Source organism: Geotrypetes seraphini, chromosome 8 (assembly GCF_902459505.1).
Source record: "Geotrypetes seraphini chromosome 8, aGeoSer1.1, whole genome shotgun sequence".
Lineage (NCBI taxonomy): Eukaryota > Metazoa > Chordata > Amphibia > Gymnophiona > Dermophiidae > Geotrypetes > Geotrypetes seraphini.
In genome coordinates this window covers 119,102,111-119,126,141 of record NC_047091.1, presented here as the reverse complement: position 1 = coordinate 119,126,141, position 24,031 = coordinate 119,102,111, and the positions used below count along the sequence as shown (strand labels likewise).

The window sequence follows — 24,031 nt, the reverse complement described above, 5'->3', positions numbered from 1 at the left end:
TCTGGAGAAAGTATCCAGACAATAATGAGAGGTGAACGTATGAACCGAGGACCAAGTGGCGGCCTTGCAGATTTTCTCAATAAGAGTTGATCTGAAGAAAGCTACAGACGCCGCCATAGCTTGAACTTTATGGCCCGTAACTCTTCCCTGCAGAGGAAGACCAGCCTGAGCATAGCAGAAAGAAATGCAAGCAGCCATCCAGTTGGAGATGGTGCGCTTCGAGATAGGACATCCCAACTTATTTGGATCAAAGGAGACGAAAAGCTGAGGAGTTGTTCTGTTAGGTTGAGTGCGTTGCAGGTAGAAAGCCAAGGCACGTTTGCAATCCAAAGTATGAAGTGCTATTTCTCCAGGATGAGAATGAGGCTTTGGGAAAAATACTGGCAGAACAATATATTGATTAAGATGAAATTCTGAAACAACTTTAGGTAAGAATTTTGGATGAGTACGGAGGACCACTTTGTCATGGTGGTAAACTGTAAAAGGTGGGTCCGCAACCAAAGCTTGTAACTCACTGACTTGTCGAGCAGAGGTGAGGGCAATCAAGAACACTGCTTTCCAAGTGAGATACTTGAGGTGAGCTTTATCCATTGGTTCATATGAAGGTTTCATCAGTTGAGCTAGAACAACATTGAGATCCCAGACCACTGGAGGCGGTTTAAGTGGTTGATGAACATTAAAGAGACCCTTCATAAAGCGGGAAATCAGAGGATGTGCAGAGAGAGGTTTCCCATCAATAGGCTGATGAAAAGCAGCACTTGCACTGAGATGGACTCGAATAGATGTAGACTGAAGACCAGATTGTGATAAGTGAAGTAAATAATCCAAAACTGAAGCCAAGGAGGTAGACTTTGGCTCAAATTGATGGGTGGAACACCAAGCAGAAAATCTAGTCCATTTCTGGCCTAGTAGATGACTTCCGGGAAGCAATCAAAATATCTTGTACAGACTGAGAGAACTGAAAAGAGTCGTTCAGGCTGAAAGGAACCAAGCTGTCAAGTGTAGAAACTACAGGTTGGGATGTAGCAAGGATCCTTGACTCTGAGTAAGCAGAGAGGAAAAAACTGGTAGAAGCAGAGGCTCCCTGGTGCTGAGTTGAAGTATTTAGTTATGCAGATGATTTTACGATCATCATCCCATTCGTTAATTCTATCTCTGAAAATATTCCTAAAGCTTCAGAAGCCATAAATGTGATGGAGCACTGGATGACAACCTTTAGGCTCAAACTTAATTCAGAAAAGACAACTTTCTTCGTTGCTTCACCACATCCGCTTGACACCAAATCACCACTATGTATCAATAATCTTAATTACCCTATCCAACCTACCATAAAGATACTAGGTGGTGTAACTTTGGATCAGTGCCTAACCATGAGAGACCAGGTGGACTCCTTGATCAGAAAGGGATTTTTCACTCTCTGGAAACTCAGATCCATTAAAGCTTATTTCGATACAGTGGCATTCAGAACCCTAGTCCAATCCCTCATACTGAGTCTACTTGACTACTGTAACATCGCCTATTTAGCAATTTCCCAAAAGAACATGCAGCGTTTACAATTGATGCAAAATGCAGCGGTCAAACTGATCTTTGGGTTGAGGAAGTTTGACCACGTGACACTCTACTACCGGCAGCTGCATTGGCTGCCAATGGAGGCGCGCGTAAAGTTTAAATTTGCCTGCTTCTGCTTCAAAGCACTACACGGACTTGCCCCTAAATATATAACTGACCTTTTCGTCTTCTCAGCCAACAGACACAAGGGAAGCTCACATTCCAACTTCGTTTCCCCCCCAGTGAGAGGTTGTAAACTGAAAAAACACCATGAACATCTTCTCTCGCACCAAGCAGCATCATGGGGTAAAGACCTAGAACAATTGCTTTCGCCCACTACTTATGAGGAATTTAGGAAATGTCTGAAAACACACCTGTTCCTAAAGTATCTAGACAACTGATCCTCTCTTCTTTCTCCCCTCTATAGCGATTAACTTGTTCTATTGATCACTCTCTCCTCAAAAATGGATTTCCTGTCCTATTAACCCTCTTTCTTCCTCCCCTCTTAAAGTCAATCAATTTGTACCTTTGCTTAATCTTTGTAAACCGCATAGAACTTCACGGTATTGCGGTATATAAGCTGTTATTATTATTATTATTACCACGGTTGTCTGGGCCACCGAGGAGCTATCGGAATCATGGTGGCATGAGCTGACTTGAGTGTGACAAGAGTCCTGAGAATCAGCGGAAATGGAGGGAAGGCATAAAGAAACTGATCCCTCCAGTCCAGGAGAAAAGCATCTGCCTCGAGACGCTGGGGAGAGCATATCCGGGAGCAAAATTGAGGCAGCTTGAAGTTGAGCGGGGTCCCCCAACGAGCAAAAACTTGATGAAGTGTGGGAGAATTAATCATCCACTCGTGAGGTTGTAGAAGGCGACTCAATTTGTCTGCCAGACAGTTGTGTTGACCTTGAATGTAGACAGCTCTGAGAAAGATATTGCGATGAATCGCCCATAACCACATCCTCAGAGCCTCCTGACACAGGAAATGAGATCCCGTGCCCCCCTGTTTGTTGACATAATACATGGCCACTGGTTGTCCGTCCGCACGAGAATTACAGTGTCGTGAAGAAGGTGCTGAAAAGCCTTCAGAGCACTGAAAATCGCTCTGAGTTCCAACAGATTGATGTGACAATGATGGTTCTGTGAAGTCCACAGACCCTGGGTGCGAAGGCCGTCGACATGGGCTCCCCAAACATAAGCGGAGGAGTCCGTTGTGAGAACTTTCTGATGAGGCAGAGTGTGGAAGAGTAAACCTCTGGAAAGATTGGACGAGAGCATCCACCAGTGGATAGACTGCCTCAACAAAGGAGTTACTGTAATCTGTTGAGAAGGCGGGTCGATCGCCTGTTGCCACTGGGATGCCAGGGTCCACTGAGGAACACGAAGGTGAAGTCTGGCAAAAGGAGTCACGTGAACAGTAGAAGCCATGTGGCCTAGCAGAATCATCATTTGTCTTGCAGAAATTGATGGTAGACGATAAATCTGCTGACAAAGGCGAATCAGGATATCTCGACGTGATGGAGGTAGAAACGCTCTGAGGCAGACAGTATCCAGGGTGGCCCCAATGAACTGAAGAGATTGAAATGGGGTCAACTGGGATTTTGGGAAGTTGATTTTGAACCCCAGACTTTGGAGGAATAGAATAGTCTGTTGGGTCGCTGTACTAACCCCTTGGTGAGAGGGGCTTTGATTAGCCAGTCGTCCAGATGTGTAAAAACTTGAAGCCCCCGAGTGTGAAGAGCAGCAGCCGCCACCACCAAGCATTTTGTGAAGACCCTGGGGGAAGAGGCGAGTCCGAAAGGAAGGACTCTGTATTGTAGACGGAGATCTCCCACTTGGAACCTGAGATATTTGCGAGAGGCTGGATGAATGGGGATATGGGTATAAGCCTCTTTGAGATCCAGCGAGCACATCCAATCTCCCTGATCCAGCAGGGAATACAATGTGGGCAATGAGAGCATCCGAAACTTCTCTTTGACCAGGAATTTGTTGAGGGCTCGGAGGTCCAGAATGGGTCGCAGATCCCCCATCTTCTTTGGAACTAGAAAATAACGGGAATAGAACCCCAAGTTCCGCTGAGAAAGAGGAACCTCCTCGACAGCTCAAAGGCGAAGAAGAGCCTGAGCTTCCTGAAGAAGAAGAGGAAGTTGCGACTGATTGGAAGGACACTCTCTTAGAGGGTGATCTGGAGGTACTTGAAGCAAGTGAAGAGAGTATCCCTCTCGCAGAATGGTGAGAACCCAGAGGTCCGAAGTGATCATCTCCCACTGATGATAAAAATGTGAAAGGCGACCCCCTATGGTCAGAAGAGAATTCCAATGCCGGGAGGTTGGAATGCTCAAGCTGGGAACGTCAAAAAGACTGAGCTGGCTTGGTGGCAGCAGCAGTTTGAGACTTCTGTCGACGTTGCTGCTGCTGAGGATGACGAGGCGGAGGCCTGGAAAAAGCAGGAGTCGTTTTCTGAGGATAACGACGTTGTGTCTGTTTGAATGCTCGAGCTGGAGGTGTCTTGGACTTCAGTCGAATGAGAGAAGCAAAAGAGCGTTCATGTTCCGAGAGGCGCTTAGTAGCCGCTTCAATAGAGTCATCAAATAATTCATTTCCTTGACAAGGTAAGTTGGCCAAACGATCTTAAAGATTGGGATCCATGTCAACAATACGTAGCCAAACCAGTCTACATATGGCCACCGCAAAGGTGGATACTCGAGATGATAATTCGAAAGCATCATAGGAAGCCTGCAGCATGAAGAGTCTTAATTGAGAAAGAGTCTTGAGGATTTGTTTAAACTCCGGAAGGCGTGATTTGGAAATGTCTGGAAAAAAGGAAGGCAACAATTTCAAAAAATGGTTGAAATAGGTAGAAAAAGTGTAATTGGCCATCATCGAGTTTTGGTATAAACAACGGCCAAACTTGTCCATGGTACGACCTCCCTGCCTGCAGCATAAAGCTTGGAAGGAAGAGCCTTTTTCAAAGATGATTCCACCACTAGGGACTGATGAGATAATTGAGATTTTGCAAATCCCTTACAGGGGACAGTACGGTATCTGGATTCCAATTTGGAAGGAATAGCCGTAATAGAATAGGGAGTTTCCATATTCCACATGAAAGTTTGTTTAAGGACTGAAGTCATAGGCAATCTCAAAGTCTCTTTGGGAGGATGAGAAAGTTCCATGTCGGCTAAGTATTCTGGAGTATACTTAGAATCTGAATGAAGATCCAGTTTGAGGGCCTGGCCCATATCAAAAACAAAATTAGCAAAAGAAGTAGACTTGGAGGTGGAGGACTCATCAGGTGAAGGAGTACGAGACCTCGGAGCCACAGAATAGGAAGGAGACGCCTCTCTAGAGTATTGAGACAAAGGTTCAGACTCGAGACGCATGGTAATTGAAGAAGCTTCACTCTCTACCTGAGGTGGAGTCATCGAATGTTTGCGCTTCAGACTCCACACAGGTGTTCGAGGCACAGAATGTATCGATGCAGGAGGAGAAGAGGCTCGTACAGTTGGCTTCGATGGAGGATCTTGAGAAACTCCGAGTCGAGGCCTCTCAGGATCAAGACATGTGTTTCGCTGTAGAAGAACGAGAGACAGACGCCTCAGTATCCATAGAAGGAGACTGGGACACACACGCCTCTGCACAAAGCTTTGAAGAAAAATGTCTCGAGTGCCTCGAGTGATGCTTCGGGTGAGACGGGACAGACTTCGATGGAGGCTCCGGTGTAGAGTCACTGGAAGAGACTCGCTTCGGCTTACGAAACCTGCCTCGAGGCAACACCATTGGAGGATCAGATTGATGCTCAAGCTGGTCCCTAGGAGGCAGGGTCGAGGACGGAACAAGTTGAGCCACAATCGAGGAAATCTGTGTGGTTAAGATGGTCTTCAACATGTCCTCGAACATAGGCACCGAGACAAGGGGATCCGGTCTCATAAGTGCCGCAGTGCGCTCCAAAGAGGTCGACCTCGAAGATGAGTATTCCCTACTCTTGGAGGCACGCTTAGGAGGAGGTCTCAAAGAGGATTCTGGTGGCTTCTTAGGCACGGTACCTGAAAGAGAGACAGGAGACTTACCCAGCAAGGACATCTTCACTGGAGGCACCGTCGAGGCCTTCAAGACCGAAGTCGAGGCCTTAGCAGGAATGGAAGCCATGATCGAGGTCGAAGCATTTGAGACCGAAGCTCCAGCCGAAGCCGAGGTTGAGGCCTTCGAGACCGAGGTGGCTGCCGAAGTCACAGTCAAGGCCTTCGAGACCGAGGTCGGGATCTTCGAAGTCGAGTCCAATCCCGAGGCTGAGGTCGAAGCCTTGTCAGGGGCAGGCTCCATGCCGCCAAAAAGTTGCTTGTTCTGGTCGCACCGACGACGAAAGGCCCTAGACTGAAGAGTCCAACAGGATGTACACTCTTCAGGGGAATGAGAAGGCCCCCAAACACCAAGAATGAGGGTTGGTAAGGGAAATTGTCTTTTTACACTGGCGACAGCGTTTAAACCCGGTAAGGGGCCGGGACATAGAAAAAATAAAGTCCCTCTCGAGCAGACGAGCGAGTGGGCCTAGGCCCAAAGCCCGTGGACTGGACGAAAAAAGAGAAACAAAAAAAAATTTTTTTTTAAGTTAAAGAACAGAAGAAAAGCACAGCGACCGAAAGAATAAAACAAAAAACAGCCGCAGTTTAGAAGGCAACGAAGTTTGCTGCAGAGCGAAGATGAAGAGGACTTCTTGGCTCTGCGGAAAACATTGAACTGAGGATCCTCACAGGAGATGCGCCCCCTAGTTCGGGTGGGAAGGCACGCGCGCATGCGCAGTGCAGCACTTGGAAGCTCTTATAAAGATCTTCAAGCAAGTCTGCTTTCGAGGCTGTCTGCTGCGGGGCTCCGTCGGTGACGTCACCCATGTGTGAGAATATGCTGCCTGCTTGTCCTGGGATAAGTTACTATTCTCATTTAGAGCTCAAACTTGAGTTTTCTCCTTGTCCAGACGGGACATTGCCAGAAAATTAGTCAAATGTTGGGGCTCAAAGAATACATATTTAGTTGAGTGATAACGGACAATACACTTACAAGGATGTCTCAAATAAAATGTAGCCCCCAATGAGATGACCCCCGGCTTCAAAAGAAGGAAGTCACGTCTATGTTTTTGTGTTTCCCTTGTAACATCAGGGAACATCTGAATTTTACAGACAAGAAATTCCTTTTGTTTATTCTTAAGAAATAGTCTCAATAACCAAGATTTATCAATAGAAAGAGCCAAAGTGGCTACTAATGTTGCAGGTGTTATCACTTCCTTATCTGACTTCTCCAGAATCTCTGTAATATTCATTCCTTATCGATCTATAGGAACAGCATTACTTTTTTGATTGTTTCTTTATGTTCTCACAATTAATTTTTGGATCTAATGAGGACTTGAACTAATTTTACCATAACAGTTTTTCTTGTATTGCTTAACATTGTTAAGTATGGATTTATACGATTGTAATATGCTTTGGTTAAATTTGCTTTCTGTACAAGTTTACTTGATATAATATTGAAATCAATAAAAATACTTAAATATTAAAAAAATTTTTTTGAAAATAAAGGCACATCAGCAAACTAGTCCCCATTCCTGCTGCAAATGCTTCATGAAGTAGAATAAGCATGCATGTCAAAGGCGTAGGTGTGGGATGTATTTGAAACGGTAGTTTAATGATACATTTTCATAATTAGAATTATTGACTTAATTGTAGAATACTATTTTCAGTAAAATTGAAAGACAGGGTAAAAACCTAAATACTGTAGGAATATGAAAATCTAATTTCATAACTGAAGAGTTTGTATACAATTATTTCAAAAAGAGTAACAGTTCAATAACTGCAAGACTAACTCAATGGTATCATCTCATTTCTTCCTACCAAACCTATGTAACATCTTACCTTCTTTTCTCATTCCCACCCGGAAACATTTCTTCAAGCGGCAGTATTGGCATTGGTTTCGGTGATGTTGATCTATCTGGCAGTCACGGTTTGACCTGGAAGTAAGGTGTCAAAAAGATAACTCTGTAATATAAAAATACTTAAAGGAAGTAAATTCTTCTACTAGAGAATGACATGGTGACACGTTCCCACAGCTAACCGCAGGAACAGGTAAAATCAATTATCTGTTCACCGCCGGCATGGGGACAAACCTTTTCACCGCTCCGTTGAGCAGTGAAAAGGTTTGACCACAGTTCCCTGATGTCCCTTCGCATGCTCGTAAGTCTAGCAGTTGCAGCCGGCTTCCCTCCCCTCCCTCCCTGCTACTGGCACACACATTGCAGAGTGAGCCAATCTCTACACTGGGCTGCTGGACAGTGCTCGCAGCCTTCGCTCTGCTGGGCTCCTTATAACGCAACTTCCTTTTTTCACAAAGAAAGGAAGCTGCGTCATAAGGAGGAGTCCGGCAGAGGCAAGGCCATGAGCATCATCGAGCCTCTGCATGGTGTGTGCCAGCAGCAGAAAGAGAGAGAAGGAAGCCGTCTGGACCTGCTAATTGTGGCCTGTGCAGGATTGCTGATGCACTTTCCCTCTGCCGCGGTCCCGCCCCTCCTCTGACCTAACGTCCTGTTTTGGTCTGGGGTGGACCATGGCAGAGAAAATGCACCAGAGATCCTCCACAGGCTGCAATTATTTAAAGGGAGACTGAAAGACAAGAGGGACGCCGGATGATGGTGGCGAGAAAGGGGAAGCATGCTGGCCTTTGGGGAGGGCTCCCTGATGTAGTAGCTATTAAGTACATGGAAGGAGGGAGGTGCAAAGGGAGAGGCATATGCCAGACTGGTGGGGGGAGGGGGTCGGTGAAGGGGAAGAAATAATGGGTCTGAAAACACAGGAGAGGGAGAGAGATGGGACAATGGGATGAATGAAGGGAAAAGAAAGGAAGAAAAGTTGGAGCCAAGGGGTGATGTGCAGGGAGGGGGACAGAGATACTGGATAGGAGGGCAGTTGGGAGAGATGACAGACCCTGGATTGGTGGGGAAAAAGGGAGAGATGCTGGATAAAAGGGTAGTTTAGAAAAGGAGAAATGGTGGATTTGGTGATGGCAAGATCTATCGCTGCAGCCACTCTGTCAATCTTCGGGCCACCGACAGCGTGAGTGAAGTAAACACGCTGCCTTCTGTGGCTGTAAGCTTTCCCTCTGCTACTGCTTCATGGCCCTGCTTAGGCACGAAGCTGTAGCAGAGGGAAAGCTTCACTCATGCTGCCAGTGGCCTGAACAGCACAATAGTATTGCCTTATCGGATCCCATGGAGGAGAGGAATACAGAGGGGAGGGTCGCTGGAGGATAGTGAGGGGAAGTGGTCATTAGAAAAATGCTGGACTGCGGGGATGAAGATGAAAAAAAGGAAAGATGCCAGACCTCCTGGGGAGAGAAGGGGAGGACAGAGATGGAAGATGGATGGTGAACACAGAAAAAGAAGAAAATCAAATGGGCAGGAGACCCTGGCAAGCAAGTTAACAGAAGACAAATAGAGCCTGGGACCAACATGATTTGAATTATGACCAGACAATTAAAGGTAGAAAAATAATTTTTTTTTCTATTTTGTGATTAGAATATATAAAAACAGAAATGTTTATCCCGCCGGTACTGGTGTTAGATATGGGTAGGGCCCAGGGCAGAAATTTGGGAGGGGATTCCAAAGCCCTCTTCTAGCCCATGCCATCTTCACCTTCCAACAGGCTTAGGGCTTTCTTTAGCCAGGGGCAGTTGCCCTAATTGCACTCCTTGGTCTAACACCATCCCTTTTCTTTTTATTTTGCACAGTATAGGAAGAAATGAATCTTTTTATTTCTTTGGTGTTGTACTATATGGAAGGTGTGGTTTCTTGGGATTCTGGTTTAATTTATGTTTATCATATTTGGTCAGTTATTATGTATTTGGCATTTGTGTTCTGTGTGTGTGACCGAGGTATTCTGTTAGGATGAATTTTCTATGTAGCATTCAGTTTTCCTGATAGTGGAAGAGAGATGGGTTTTGTTGATCCTTTTTATGTACTGGTGATTTATAAAACGGCAGTTGTATAGTATATTGTTCCTTTTTATACGTCAATAAAATGATTTCAATAAAAAATAGTTATTCAATACTTGTGTGGATGTGATCAGACAGAGGGCGCGGGGACAGGGTGGGGATGAAGACTGGGACAATTTTTTTTCTCTAGTGAATACTATGGGAATTGGCTTATCAGAACAAATATAAACAGGCTGCACAAACTGTAAATATTTTAAATGAAAGGGTTAAGGATTTGGACAAAAACTGCTACAGCTGCAACTTTTTTTTTGTAGTTAAATGTAAAACAAATGTAATAAGACTACTATATCTCTTCTACATTTTAATGCCCAAGGACACATGCTGTTGATAAACATTATTGGTAAAATTCATGCCTGTGTGCATAAACTGTTCATCTTTCTAAATTATCAAAAATCAACTTCAATATACTATAAATACATTTTTTTAAAAATCAATCCGAGTTGTTGTTTTCTTTTGATTTTCCAATGTCTTCTGAAGTTGGTTTTAATGTGTTTATAGGTAAAATCTTCTGGTGGATTTAAATCATTCATGACAGAATTAGTAAAAAAGACTACCTGTTTTACAAAAAACAAAAAAGTTATTGATTTTTATGTTTAAACAATACAGCACACTACTATCTGGTTCTTTGCTGTATTGCATCCTATTTGAGTTTTATTCCATGATTTCCTCATTTTAAACTTCTTACACTACACACTTCTTTTTATAAAAACATATGCCTTTCACTACAATCATATATTTTCAGCCTCTTTTATTTACAAAGCCATACTAGCGGCTGCCATGTGGCAACAGCCCCGAAGCCCTTTAAATCTGTATGGGCTTCAGGGCCATTAGCGCAGTGCAGCCGCTAGTGTGGCTTTGTAAAAGAGGCCATTTGTGTGTGTATATATATATATAAACACTTCTCACTTCATTCTTCAGATTAATTACATATCACACAAGTCTGTGATAATCAGCAGAACAGCACCCAAAAATCAGGTCCTTTTACTTGGAGTTTACTAGTGTGTGCTAAATGATGTACATCCTATTTTACACCTATGAGCTATGTGGCATTTGGGGCATGCTAATGTCCATTAGTGCACACTGGGGTCCTTTTACTAAGGAGCGCTAACCGATTTATCGCGTGCTAAATGCTAACACGACCATAGAATATAAATTAACAACCAAATTAAGAGAAGCTTTCAAGAGTTTAAATATCTACTCAGTAATTAAAGTTACCATCTTTTGTATTTTTGGCAATTAAGGTAAAAATATATTACTACTATTGCTGTTTTATACTGCTAGAATTGTCATCTTAACACATAATAATTACCTCTATGACTATTTCATAAATCTCACCTAATTCTAATCATACTAAGATAAAAAGTTGAGCTATGATTTTGTTCCTTTGTGCCCCAAACTGCCCTATTTTTCCCCACATGAAAAACTCATAAATAGAAGTAGCAAATGTTTTAAGCTGTCTAAGAGGATGGAATTAGCTGAATAAGCTGTCTTTCTTTAAAAACGTCTTCGTCAGACATTTGAAGAATTTCAGCTATTTCCTAGAACACTGTGGCCATTTTAAACTAGTGAAGGGGAGCAAAGCATTGCTGCTTCTCTTGCACATATGGCTGGTTTACCTCCAGTACAAAATAAACAGCAAGAATGTGATGCCAGCTAAAGCATGTTTACAGATTTTGCAATTAACCACTGACCACCAATTGAATGCTGCATCCTGCTATTCAGTTTTCCTGAACCTTATAGTAATAAGCCTCAGTTCTTTCTCAAAGAGTTATATGGTATTTTAAATCAATCATCTAAAATAAGCTAGAAACAGCCTTCTCTCAATGTTTTCATCTTTGTTCATTTACATTTACTAAAGAAAGAAACATTTTAGATATTCTAATATGAAGCAAAAACAATACTTTGTCTGTGACCTGGTGTTATCAGACAAACTGCCAAATAGAATTAGCTGTTATTTCAGAATTTGCACTTGGGTACTTAGATGTCCACATCATGTAAACAAAGTTTGTCAGAAATGTAGCTGGCTTGTTTTATTAATTTTCATTTTATTTCTACCCCAGATGTAATCGCACACTTTTTACACATTTCTATGTATGCTGTGTTTTAGTGCATGTAAGAACTTGTCAGTGTCCCAGGAATGTGACCTATTGACTGTACTTAAAGCTAACTGTAAAAGCTGGATAAGGATGGATGTAAGACCAGTCCCACACAGTGCGCTCAATAATAGTAAACCTTTTGTAATTGCTACAGTAGATTATACATAGAATTGGGAGTAACAGATGTTATAAACTTCAGAATTTTTCAAAACCCACTTTCTTCCTTTTAAAAATACATTATTAAGTCTGGAAGTATTTCAAAGGTTCTAGTCAAACAACCCCATTTCAGCATGAACTTAGTATTCTATACTACTGATCTATTTTACCATCAAAAATCACTCATGTTTGAACATTTCAAAAAATGAATACAGGCAGTCCCTGAGTTAAGAACGAGTTCTGTTTTTAAAATTGTTCTTAAGTTGAATTTGTAAGTTAACTCGGATCTTGTTTCAAAGCCACAGGCAGCGTTTCCTACACACTGTTCGCAGCTGACCCGGAAGCCTTCCCTTTAAGTATAGAGTAGTAGAAAACTTTCTTTTTCCCTCTTAAATCTGATCCTAGTATTCTTCCCAACTTCTCCACCTCCTTGAGGTCCCTCTTGCATCCCTTTCCATCCATCCCATTGTTCCCTCTCCACCACCACATCCAACATTTCTTCCTCTCATCTCCCTTTTTCCCATGCATCTCTATCTCACTCCTCTCCTACCACCATGTTCAATAATTCTCTCTCCCTCCCTATGCCCAACAATTCGCCTCTTTCTTCATTTACTCATGTGCACCATCTCTCTTTCATAAGCTCACTCAGTCACCCATGTCCAAAAATTCTCCCTTTCTATTCCCTCCCCCACCCCAGCATCTTTTCCTCACTCCCTTCATTCTTCCATCTTATTTCCCAAGTTCATGCTCCCCTCCTTCCCTCTATTCTGTTTCCCCAGTTCATACCCCCTCCCTCTTACACGCAGCCCGTGGCTGACCGAGAAGCCTTTCCTCTGATGTCAGAGGGTAAGGCTTCTGGGTCACTGTGGGCCGCATGTAGGAGCCACTGCCTGTGGCTTTGTGAAAAGAAATGAGTACAGCTGGGAGGAGGGAGCCAGCCAGGAGGTAAACACCTGCAAGAGGGAGGCACGAACTTGGGACACAGAATGGAGGGATGGGGAAGGGAGAGGGGCGCAATGGGACACAGGAGGGAAAGGGGCACGTTGTAACACTGAAGGGAGAAGCAGGACCCAATTTGTAAGTACGAGTCCGACATAAGTCGGACGTTCATAATCCAGGGACTGCCTTTATTCAAAATACAGTATGAGGGACATAATTTTAAAAAATGTCTAAGTCCCCTTATGGCCTAAGTCTCTAGACACAGAAAGTAAGCAGTAGGGAAATGTCCATTCTCAAAAAAAACCTTTTTGGTTATAGCTGCCAGATGACTAAGTTTAGGTTGGCCCACCTCCCGCCCTTTCCACTCCTCCAAAAACACCCCTTTTCACTCTAGGCGTAGAGGAAGGGTAAAGGCCTAAGCTGATTTTAGATACGTCTAAAACCAGCTTTGATTATCGGTACTTGGACGATCTGCCTTTTTGATCGTCCAAGTACTGACTTAAGCCACTTTCTGTATGGGTTTGTTTGTTTTTTCCCCCCTTTATGAACCCCTATGTGTTTTCAAAAGTTCCCCCAATGACTAAAACAAAATACTAAAGTGTGTCCTACCCATACTATGAATGTACTCCTCTAACCCATTCTGGGCTCCTTTGGGAGGATGGGCTAAATAAACGACTAAATAAATAAATAAAAGCCCCTCCCATCAAAAATAAAAATCATAGTTTTGTCTTATTACTTCTAAAATACAGCCTGGTGCACTAGATATCAATGACCTATTTCTGAGATAACTGACAATAGCCTGCTATATCTGTGAAAAAATTTCTGCTAAAAAGTCTAACAGATTTAAATTTAAAAACCAACAACAACAACAAAAAAAAAAAATCAGACAAGGAAAACAATTGTATTTGGGTATAAACTACAGTTGGAGAATGTTTGTAAATGAACACAAACATTGGACAGCTCTAACTTTTCAACAGCATTGCATTCAAAATGTCTGAATGGGTGAAATAGTTAATCAGAATGGAAATTAAAAGGATCTTTAACTAAACACCTGCTGTTCTAATCAAAGTTAAAACAGTGAAAAGTAAAAGTTTAGTAGCCTTTACTGTGCCCTTAATAAAAAGTCAATAAGAATGAAAAATCTTAGGCATAAGTTTCTATTCTCAAAGACCTCAATAGTAATTCCCTTTATCCACAATCAAACATGTTGTGAAAATGCCCCTCCCCATCCCATATTTCTGAAATATAATTCCAATCACAATTTTAAATTATCTGACAAAGTTAATACACACTCTAGGCAACAGTGCATCTTTTTTTGGATATCTGCAATCTGTTGTCTAGCATCAAATACTAAGAAAGACATGCAAAAAAGCAAGACTGTAAAAAAATAAATAATGCAATAAAAGTAATAACATCACTGTTACTGTCCTAACCATTTTATAATCTCAACTTATTCTGGGGAAAAAAATACTTTAGGTAAAAATGTGAGAACTACCATTACCAAAGTTCCCTTATGACTGTACCAGAACTTTCCACTAAAAACACTATCACAGCTTAGTAAAAGGAGCCCCTAATCTCTTAAGGCTGAGGCTCTGTAATCCTATTTTACAAAGGCACATATTTTAAAATAAATTCATCCTAAACTCCATTAGTAATAATGAGAAAGGCAACAAGAATAAAGCATTTTCTATAAATTAAATAATTATATTTTATGATCTACATTGTTCAGTTTGTGCTGATAAAAATGGATGAATATTTCTATAAATTTATACTTCTAAGAAATTCAGAACATAACCAAAATCTTTGTTACGCTGTTATGATTCCATTGGTATCCTCACAAAAGGGGTCTTTTACTAAGGCGCACTACCCAATTTAGTGCGCGCTAAATGCTAACGCGTACATAGAATGGACACATTAGCATGCGCTATTCTTTAGCACATGCTAAATCGACTAGCACGCCTTAGTAAAAGACCCCTAAAGTTATGAATTTGAACCACTGTAGAAGAGGAAGTATTTCCTCCTCCATTTAATTAAAAGCTAAATTATGCAAATTTAGGAGTTAGCTAATAGCATAGATCATAATATGTAAAGGACTGCAACAATGTTTGAGATCTTCAAAAATGCAGCTCTGAACTATTTTTAACCTCCAGATCTGACTTATGGTCATAATGCAATTCATTCCTTTATTTTTATTATTATGATTCGCAATAACATTTTACTAACTTACGCTGGCTTTTACAAAGCTGCGGTAGAGGTTTCTACCATAGGCTGGCGAGGTAAATGCTCCAACACTCATAGAATTCTTATGAGCTTCAGAGCATTTACTTCACTTGCCCACAGTAAGAAACCTCTACCACGACTTTGTAAAAGGAGCCCTTAAATTGCACAAAACTGTGCATTCTGCTATCATCATATAAGTCTTCATTCTAACCCAAATAATCAGCTCCAAATTACAACACATTAATCCCCTCCTTTACAAAGTTGCACTAGTGTTTTTAGCACCAGCCGTGGTAGTAACAGCTTGGACACTCATAGGAATTCTATGAGTATCAAGAGCTGTTACCGCGGTAGCAGGTGCTAAAAACACTAGTGCAGCTTTGTAAATGTGGACTTCTACAAATCTTTACAGGACTGAAGTCAAAATTCAGGAGCCTTTTAACTAAAGCTTAGCACATGCTAATAGATTTAAGTGTTCACTAAGTGCTATGTGGTCATAGGTATAAAAATAGGATATGCAGCATTTAGTGCACGCTAAGCTTTAGTAAAAGGGCCCCTTAAGGGTCCAAATTAACCACTGCATAAAATGAGCTTCCTTTTTAAGTTAAATCTAAATCTTGTGTTTCTCAAACCCCACTGGAAGTAAAATTTGTTCATGGCCAAATTTAGGGCTCCTTTTACTAAGCAGCATAAAGAGCATTTTACTGCAGGCTGGTGAGGTGAATGCTCCAGTGCTCATTGAATTCCTTTGAGCATCGGAGCATTTACCTTGCCAATCCACGATAACGTGCTCTTACGCTGCTTAGTAAACCCAGCATTAGCCTATTTCAAAACATTTAATTAAGGGGGGGCACTAACCCTCATAAGCAAGGCATCTGTTGTAGAAAATATTGTACAGGTCCATTCAAGACTGCACTTCATTTAAAAGTGATGACTCCAATACCAGCACATTAACCCAGAAAAATAAGGATAATACTTTTCTAAAAAATCAAAGCAGAATTATTTGAGAATTAACTCACAACTTAAAACTAATAACAGCATGCAGTGATTAAAGATAATTTAGGATAGCCTATTACTGAATATTCATATATACAGGATCAGAGACACAGCCAGCATTAACATTTTTTAGAAAGATTTGAGAGAATGTCCATTCAAGCCCCTGCTTATACAGATTGAGCACATTGCCTAGTCCTCTCTAGGGGGAACTAAACCTAGCTAGGCTTGCCATTTGAACTACTATTGGGTCATTTTTATTTTATATATATATATATATATATATATATATATATACACACACACACATGTACACACACACATATACTGTATATATAAACAGCTAAACTAAACCAAACAGCTTACGGTAATTATATGTACAATATATACACACACAGATAAGCTAAACTAAACCAAACAGCTTAATTACCGGTATATGTACGGATAAGGACAATCTTTTTTGCTAGTCTATGTTAAACCACTTAACTATAAGATATTGACTGAATATCGGTATGATTGGATAAGCATCCTGGCATTATCTGGCAGCACTACCGAACGTGAGCAGCACTATTTTTTTAAATTACTGTATATTTCTTAAAATTAAAGCCTGAATTGAGATTTTGCTCCACTACCTGCATGTATAGCTTAGGTTTCTCCTGATGCTTCTCTTGAAGAAACTCTTGCAACCTTCACAAGTAAAGACTCCATAATGCTTGCCACTGGATCTGTCCCCACAGACACCACAGTCCACCTGTATACCAGGTTTATCTTCCTCTCCGTGTTCCTGATCACTCATTCCCCCTTGGGGTGATGCTTCCTCTTCAGAATTTCTGGGGTAGCCTTTGCTAACCCCATTAGTATCTCCATTAGGGTCACCCCAACCTCCAGCCACCATGGCCATATCTCCTTGGAGCACCAGCTACTAAACAAAAAAATCACACCCTGCTATTTTCAAATTAAAAGGATGGATGATGAGAACTGAATTTAGGGGGAAAAACCCTCTACAATTCTGCAAAGAAAAGAAAATTTAACATTTAATGATCAAAATTTGCATTTCTGCTTTAACATAAATTAATACTTTTTAACATCTCTATCAGGATTTAGTAACAAAGAGAGGATGGGAAAAAACTTTCTTCAGTGGTTAAAAGATCAAAGTTGTAAATTATTCGTAAAAAAGGTTGAGAAAGTGGGAAGAAAATTTAAAAAAAAATTAATACTCAAGTTCAGGGGGTGTTTCAATCATAGAAAACTCGGTCTGATGTCTCTTGGCAGCGAGGGCAGGATAAAAACAGAATAAATATTTCAATTCTTCCACTGGTGTACATTTGACAAACAAGTCAAACCAGTTCTTTATTCTTGAAGGGAAGCTTGAAAAGTCTTTGAAATTGCAGCTTCCTATAACCAGACCGTTTGTTAAAACATCACGGCCAGCTATGTGTTTTTGTATTACAAAGAAAATATTTTTCTAAAATCTGGACGAGATAAGTGAGAATTTTGCCCTGGAAAGTTTCCTTGGCTGTAACTTTTTTTTTTTTTTACCCTGCAAAACATTACAAAAACAAACATCCAGCCTGCACAGTTTTAGTTTCCGTCTACAGATCCTGGTGCGAAGAGCAAAGCCCTTCTCGTAGCTAAGAAAGGGAATGAAGAGGCTCACATCTTCTGTTTCTCGTCCCCGCAAGGCAAAGAAAAATAAACGTAAGTCACACTCGCAGCTCCTCTCAGCCTACTGCAGCAGATAGAGCTTCCCAACTTTTCCCATGCCATGGAACAGAAAGACTTCGTGCTCAAACGGCGCTCATTAATCGCTCATTTTAAGTATGCATTTTTGTCCATTTATTTACAAATGCCTTTCTTAATTCCTCTCTCAATATTTCCTTCTTCTTGAGTGCAACCGGGCACCCCGGGGCCTGAAGAGCCTCCAAAGCGCAAAGTTCAAAGCTTCTTTCGCGGGGGTACTAGAGCTGTTTCGGAATTCCACCTTTCAAAAGTTGAAAAACAATTTTGTTTAGAGGAGCAAGGCAAAGACAACACGAGCGCTGGCAACAGAGCAACGCTTCCGCCCCCTCACTGGAACAGGCCGAAAGGTCAAAGTTATGGGGAGCGGCCGAGGCGGCTCCCCGCCCTGGGGCCTGGCCGCTGCGCCCTCAGGCACACGCTGCAATCCCCAACTCTCTCTTTCTTGGTACCGCGGTGGCTTTCTGACTGTCCCACACCACGAGAATCAGCGCGACCCGTTCCGGCCACATCCAACCGCCAGCCCTCGCGCCTGTCACCTTTTCCCCCCCCTCCCGACTTGCGCCCCTTCCTCCCTCCAGCCCGTGGCTGTCACACCAGTCCGCGCGCCAGCCTGCCCTCTGCGCCCCGCCCACCACCACCCGCGAGCCGCCAATCACTGCCCCCGCTTTTCCCACCCCTCCTCCCCTCTATCCCCCTACTCAGCTGTCAGTAACAGCCGCCCGCGCGCCGTCAACCATTCTCCCGCCCTCGACTCTGAGCTGTGGCCGCGCTCGCGCTGCCCTGGTCCGCACGCAGCCGCAGTCCGCTGCCACCGCGCCGGCCGCAAATCAGTCTGCTGAACTCTGCTCGCCGCCCCCCCTCACGAGCTCTGCCTTAGCCTCTTGCCAGGAAAAAAAATACTGATTCAGAAAAGTCATGAACCGGTCGTTGCCTTGGCGACGTAGGCAGCGCTTTACCCTGAGAAGCACCGTAGTGGAGCTCAAGCGGGAGGGGTGGGACCAGGCCTGGCTCCTCCCTGTAGGACGCGACGCTCTTGGGTGCCAAGGTTGAAGTGTTCCCCACTTCGATAGACAAGGCTTCCCGAGAGGAAGGAAATTATGTGAATCTAGTGTTGCCTGTATTATTGTTTATTTTTATATATAGTATCGTTTAAATATGCTGCTGATTCCTGGATTCAACAGGTCACTTTGCCCATCTGTGCTTCAGCACTGCGGGTTCCCAGGGATGGCTCAATGCACTGTGTCTCTCTCAGTCTAAACCAACTTTTGCATTGGCATCCACCCCCACCCCCACCTTTGATCTGGTATCTCCCCACTCTCAAGTCCCTCCTGCTGTACCATGCGAGGCACTGGCTCAGAGCACTGATGATTAAGGCTGCCAATATCCCAGCCCAGCATCTATCCCTCTAGAACTTTGAAGGTAGAGTGGACTGGGGTTTTGATGCCCTGAGCCAGAGTCTCACTTGGTCCATAGGTTGAGCCGGTCCTGTTGGTTCCTAAATTCATTAGGTCTCTTAACTCCCTTCTGTGCTCCTTCAGCACTGCTGGTTCCTGGATCCAGTAGGTCACTTAACCCATGACTATGCTTCAGCTGTACTGGTCCCTGGTTGAGCATTGCTGGGTTCTTGGATTCAGTGTGTCATTTAATCCCTGTATATTTCAGCATTGCTGGTTCCTGGATTCAGAATCAGGTCATCTAACCACTTTGCTGGTTCCTGGATTCAGTAGGTTTCTTAACTCTACTGTGCTTCAGAACTGCTGGATTCCTGAATTCAATGTCACTTAATCTCTTTGTGCTTCAGTGATGTTGGTTATTTAATTTAATTTGGACTTTAATAGTCCACTTTAGCTCTCAGTTCAAGGCAGGTAACAAAACATTAATAAGCATACAATTAGTACGTTTTAACAACTCTATAGCCTCCCAATTTACAAAACAAATATCATAATTAAATAAAACAATGGAGAAAGAGAGATACAGTGATACCTTGGAATCTAAATGCCCCAGTACTCGAACAACTTGGAATCCAAACAAAAAATTTGAGCAAATTTTGCCCCGGAATCCGAACGCCCTGCACATTGTTCGTGTTTGTTTATGCGTACATTTCCCCAACGCTCAGGCCACCCATACGTCATTCAGTTCATTGTTGAAAGCTGTAGTGAAAGCATCTCATGTGATTTTCACCTCTGTGTAGTGTAGTGAAGATACTGTACTGTATTATTATTCGTTTATATTTTACCTTAATATCCAGTGTATTTACTGTTAAAATTTGAGTTTGGGGTACCTAGGAACGGATTAATCCAGTTTCTATTATTTTAAATGGGAAAAACTGGCTTGGAAATTGAATGATTTGGAACTCGAACAGGGTTACATAGAAACATAGAAGATGACGGCAGAAAAGGGCTACAGCCCATCAAGTCTGCCCACTCTGCTTACCCACCCCCTGTCTATGCCCTAATGACCCAATTTCCTTATCTTGACCCTCGTAGGGATCCCACATGGGTATCCCATTTATTCTTAAAGTCTGGCACGCTGTCTGCCTCGATCACCTGCACTGGAAGCTTGTTCCAATGATCAACCACTCTCTCTGTGAAGAAATACTTTCTGGTGTCGCCATGAAATTTTCCGCCCCTGAGTTTGAGCGGGTGCCCTCTTGTGACCGAGGGTCCCTTGAGAAAGAAAATATCATCTTCCACTTCGACACGTCCCGTGAGGTACTTAAATGTTTCGATCATGTCTCCCCTCTCCCTACGTTCCTCAAGAGTGTAGAGCTGCAATTTGGAATGGATGAAGTTTGGATTCCAAGGTATCACTGTAATGGTTACTGCAGATGGGCAGACTAGATAGGCCATTTGGCCTTTGTCTGCCGTCATGTTTCTATGTTTCTATAATGCTACTGACTCCATCCTAAAATAATCCATCTGTATTTCAGTGCTGCAGGATCAGCAGGTCACATAACTCCCTGTGCTTTAGTGCTGTTAGTCCTGGGTTTAGGGGATTACTGAACCCTTATTGTGCTTCAACACTGCTCCACTGACTGACCTTTTCAATGCTTCTCCAGAGTCAGGAGTGGTACAAGAGGACTGGAGAAGAGTGGATGTGGTCTATCTACACAAAAGTGGAAGTAAGGAAGAAGTAGGGAATTACAGGCTAGTAAGTCTGACTTCTGTAGTAAGCAAATTAATGGAAACGCTTTTAAAACAGAGAATGAAGTTTCTGGAATCCGGTGGATTACAGGACCAGACTCCAGAGACACTAGAGGTAAGTCTTGTCAGACAAATCTGATCAATTTCTATGACTGGGTGACCAGAGAATTGGATAGAGGTAGTGCCCTAGATGTGGTGTATTTAGATTTTAACAAAGCCTTTGACAGTATTCCACACAGATGTCTAATAAATAAACTGTGAGCCTTCAGGATGGGCCTTAAAATGACGGGCTGGGTCAAGAACTGGTTGAGTGGAAGACGACAGAGGGTAGTAGTTAATAGACATCACTCTGAGGAAAGGGATGATACCAGTGGTATGCCTCAAGGTTCTGTTCTTGGGCATGTTCTTTTTAACATTTTTATAAGTGATATTGCTGAAGGGTTGTCAGGTAAATTTACCTCTTTGTGGATGATACCAAAATCTGCAATAGAGTAGACACTAGTGCTGCCCAATTCAGGGAAAAATATTTTGATTCGATTCAGCCTATTGAATCGATTATTCGATTTGATTTGATTTTCCTGCACAATTGGGTGTTTTTTCCAAACATTCTAGTGAGTTTATTTTATAGCCTCTTCACCCTCTTTGCCCTCTCCTACCCACACTGGTGCTGTGGTATAAATAAACAAAAAAATACTTTTCCTCTCTCTGTTAAATCCTAGCTCAGCTCTAGCAGGATACAAATTTCAAATCTGACACATTATAATCACAAAACAGAAAATAAATTTTTTTTTTTTACCTTTTGTTGTCTGGTCATTTTTCAAATCATGTTGGTCCCAGGCTCTGCAACAATCTTCTTCTGATAACTTGCTTGCCAGAGTCTCTTGCCCAGATCCACCATCTCTCCTTTTCTCAACTACCCTGTCATCCAGCATCTCTCCCTCCTTCCCCACCAGCTCTCCCTTTCTCTTTCTAACTACCCTCCTATCCAGTATCTCTATCCCCCACCATCTCTTGTGTCCAACTTCTCTTCCTTTCTGTTCCTTCCCTCCCTAAATCCAATTGTCCACCATCTCTCTCCCTCTCCTGTTTTTAGATCCTTGTTTCTCTATCCTTCCCCCCCATCTCCCCTCTCCATGATCTCCCACAAGTCCATTATCTCCACTATCCATCTTCCTCCCTCTATCAAGTTCATTTCTTCCATCTATCTTCTCCCCATCTCTCCTTCAGTCCACCAACTCCCCAATCTCCCCTCTCCCTCCATCTACCTTTTTTATGGTGAGAATTCAATCTTCAGCATGACTTAACTTCCAAGGATTATCTTCCAAAGCAAAGCAACTATTTACAGATGTTGGAAGGAGTGATGTCTGCATCGAGTTAGCTAATGATGTCAGAACAATGGTCATCTTAATCAGAGAGCTCCAAGAAATGAGCAAACAACTGAGAAATCCTCAATGAACAATTGAGCTTCCATGAATAGGGGAATATACATTCATTATCTTCATTATCACTCTTTCCACTGCCATATAGTTTAGCATATAGTTTCCAGATTTCTCCATCATTTGTCTCTCTAGCAGTCAATCTTTCAAACAACTCCTGCAGTTTTCCCTTCAAACTTATTGCCAATTCTCCCTTTCAATCAACTATTCCATCCACCACTGCCTTCATCAGAATGTTCAGCACCTGAATATCTTTCTATTTGTCTTGTAAATCCATAAGACGGTGATAAGCTTTAATAGCTTCTAAAAACTCTCCTATATCAGTACTGGTAAGAATGTAGTTTCCCCAAATCTGCCAGTGCTCATAGTTGCATTTGATGGCTTCTTGCAAAGTTTGGAAAGCTTAAACTACCTTTATTTTGATGTCACTGTACAACGCGCTGCCAGTGCCGGTAGCGATCCACTCCTGCCTCTACTCCTTGTGTCTTCTCTCCACTGCTGCCTGCCCTCAGTGAAAACTTCCTGTTTCCGCTTGGGTGGCCGAATGGAGAGAAGACGGCCAGAGTAGCGGCAGGGTAGTGAATTGCATTTGCTACCGCCGCTTTTGCCTGGCCAGGGTGGAGAAGAGAAATACTTGCGGTCAGGAGGGAGAGAGTCTTGCTACCGCCGATCTGCACCAGAGACTCGTTCAGGCTTTCCGTCTGCCACCGGAGTCCTTGCTTCGATGTAACTTCCGGTTTTGCAAAACCAGAAGTTACAACAGAAGCAAGGACTCCGGTGGCAGACGGAAAGCCTGAACGGGTCTCTAACAAGGGGGCCAATGAATCGGTAAGTCCGATTTTCTAAAAAAACAAACCAATTCAAATCGATTCACCAAAAGTGAATTGGAGAATCAATTCGAATCGTGAATCGGGAAGCACTAGTAGACACCCCGGATGGTGTGAATAACATGAAGAAAGACCTAGCAAAGCTTGAAGAATGGTCTGAAATTTGGCAGCTAAAATTTAACGCTAAGAAATGCAAGGTCATGCATTTGGGCTGCAAAAACCCAAAGGAACGATACAGTTAAGGGAGTGAAGAACTTATGTGCATGACAGAAGAGCAGGACTTGGGTGTGACTGTATGTGATGATCTTAAGGTGGCCAAACAGGTTGAAAAGGTGACGGCGAAAACTAGAAGAATGCTTGGGTGCATAGGAAGAGGTATAGCCAGTAGGAAAAAGGAGGTATTGATGCCTCTGTATAAGACTCTGGTGAGACCTCATTTAGAATACTGTGTACAATTCTGGAGAACGCACCTTCAAAAAGATATAAAAAAGATGGAGTCGGTCCAGAGGAAGGTTACTAAAATGGTGCGTGGTCTTTATCATAAGGTGTATGGGGACAGACTTAAAGATCTCAATATGTATATTTTAGAAGAAAGGCAGGAGAGGAGAGATATGATAGAGATGTTTAAATACCTACTTGGCTTAAATGCGCATGAGTCGAGTCTCTTTAATTTGAAAGGGAGCTCTGGATTAAGAGGGCACATAGGATGTAGTTAAGAGATGATAGGTTCGGTAGTAATCTAAGGAAATACTTTTTTATAGAATGGGTAGTATATGCGTGGTACAGTCTCCCGGAAGAAGTGGTGGAGACAGAGACTCTGTCTGAATTCAAAAAAGCGTGGGATCGGCACGTGGGATCTCTTAGAGAGAGGAAGAGATAAAGGTTATTGTGAATGGGCAGAT

The 24,031-nt window shown here is 42.6% G+C and overlaps 1 protein-coding gene across 2 annotated transcripts in view; it reads right to left on the bottom strand.

The window, feature by feature from the left end:
- NR2F6 (nuclear receptor subfamily 2 group F member 6) overlaps window positions 1-18,283 on the bottom strand; it is a 52,787-nt gene extending 34,504 nt beyond the window's left edge. The window contains exons 1-2 of one of the 2 annotated variants that reach the window (XM_033956691.1): window positions 16,616-18,283; window positions 7,452-7,546 (exon numbers count right to left, since the gene is read on the bottom strand). In XM_033956691.1, coding sequence (XP_033812582.1) covers window positions 7,452-7,546; window positions 16,616-16,884 — 364 coding nt within the window. In that variant the 5' untranslated portion in view covers window positions 16,885-18,283. Of the gene's footprint in view, window positions 1-7,451; window positions 7,547-15,848; window positions 15,973-16,615 lie in introns of those variants that run through there. The other variant, XM_033956692.1, reaches the window with a different exon arrangement.
- Window positions 18,284-24,031: the final 5,748 nt, after the last annotated feature.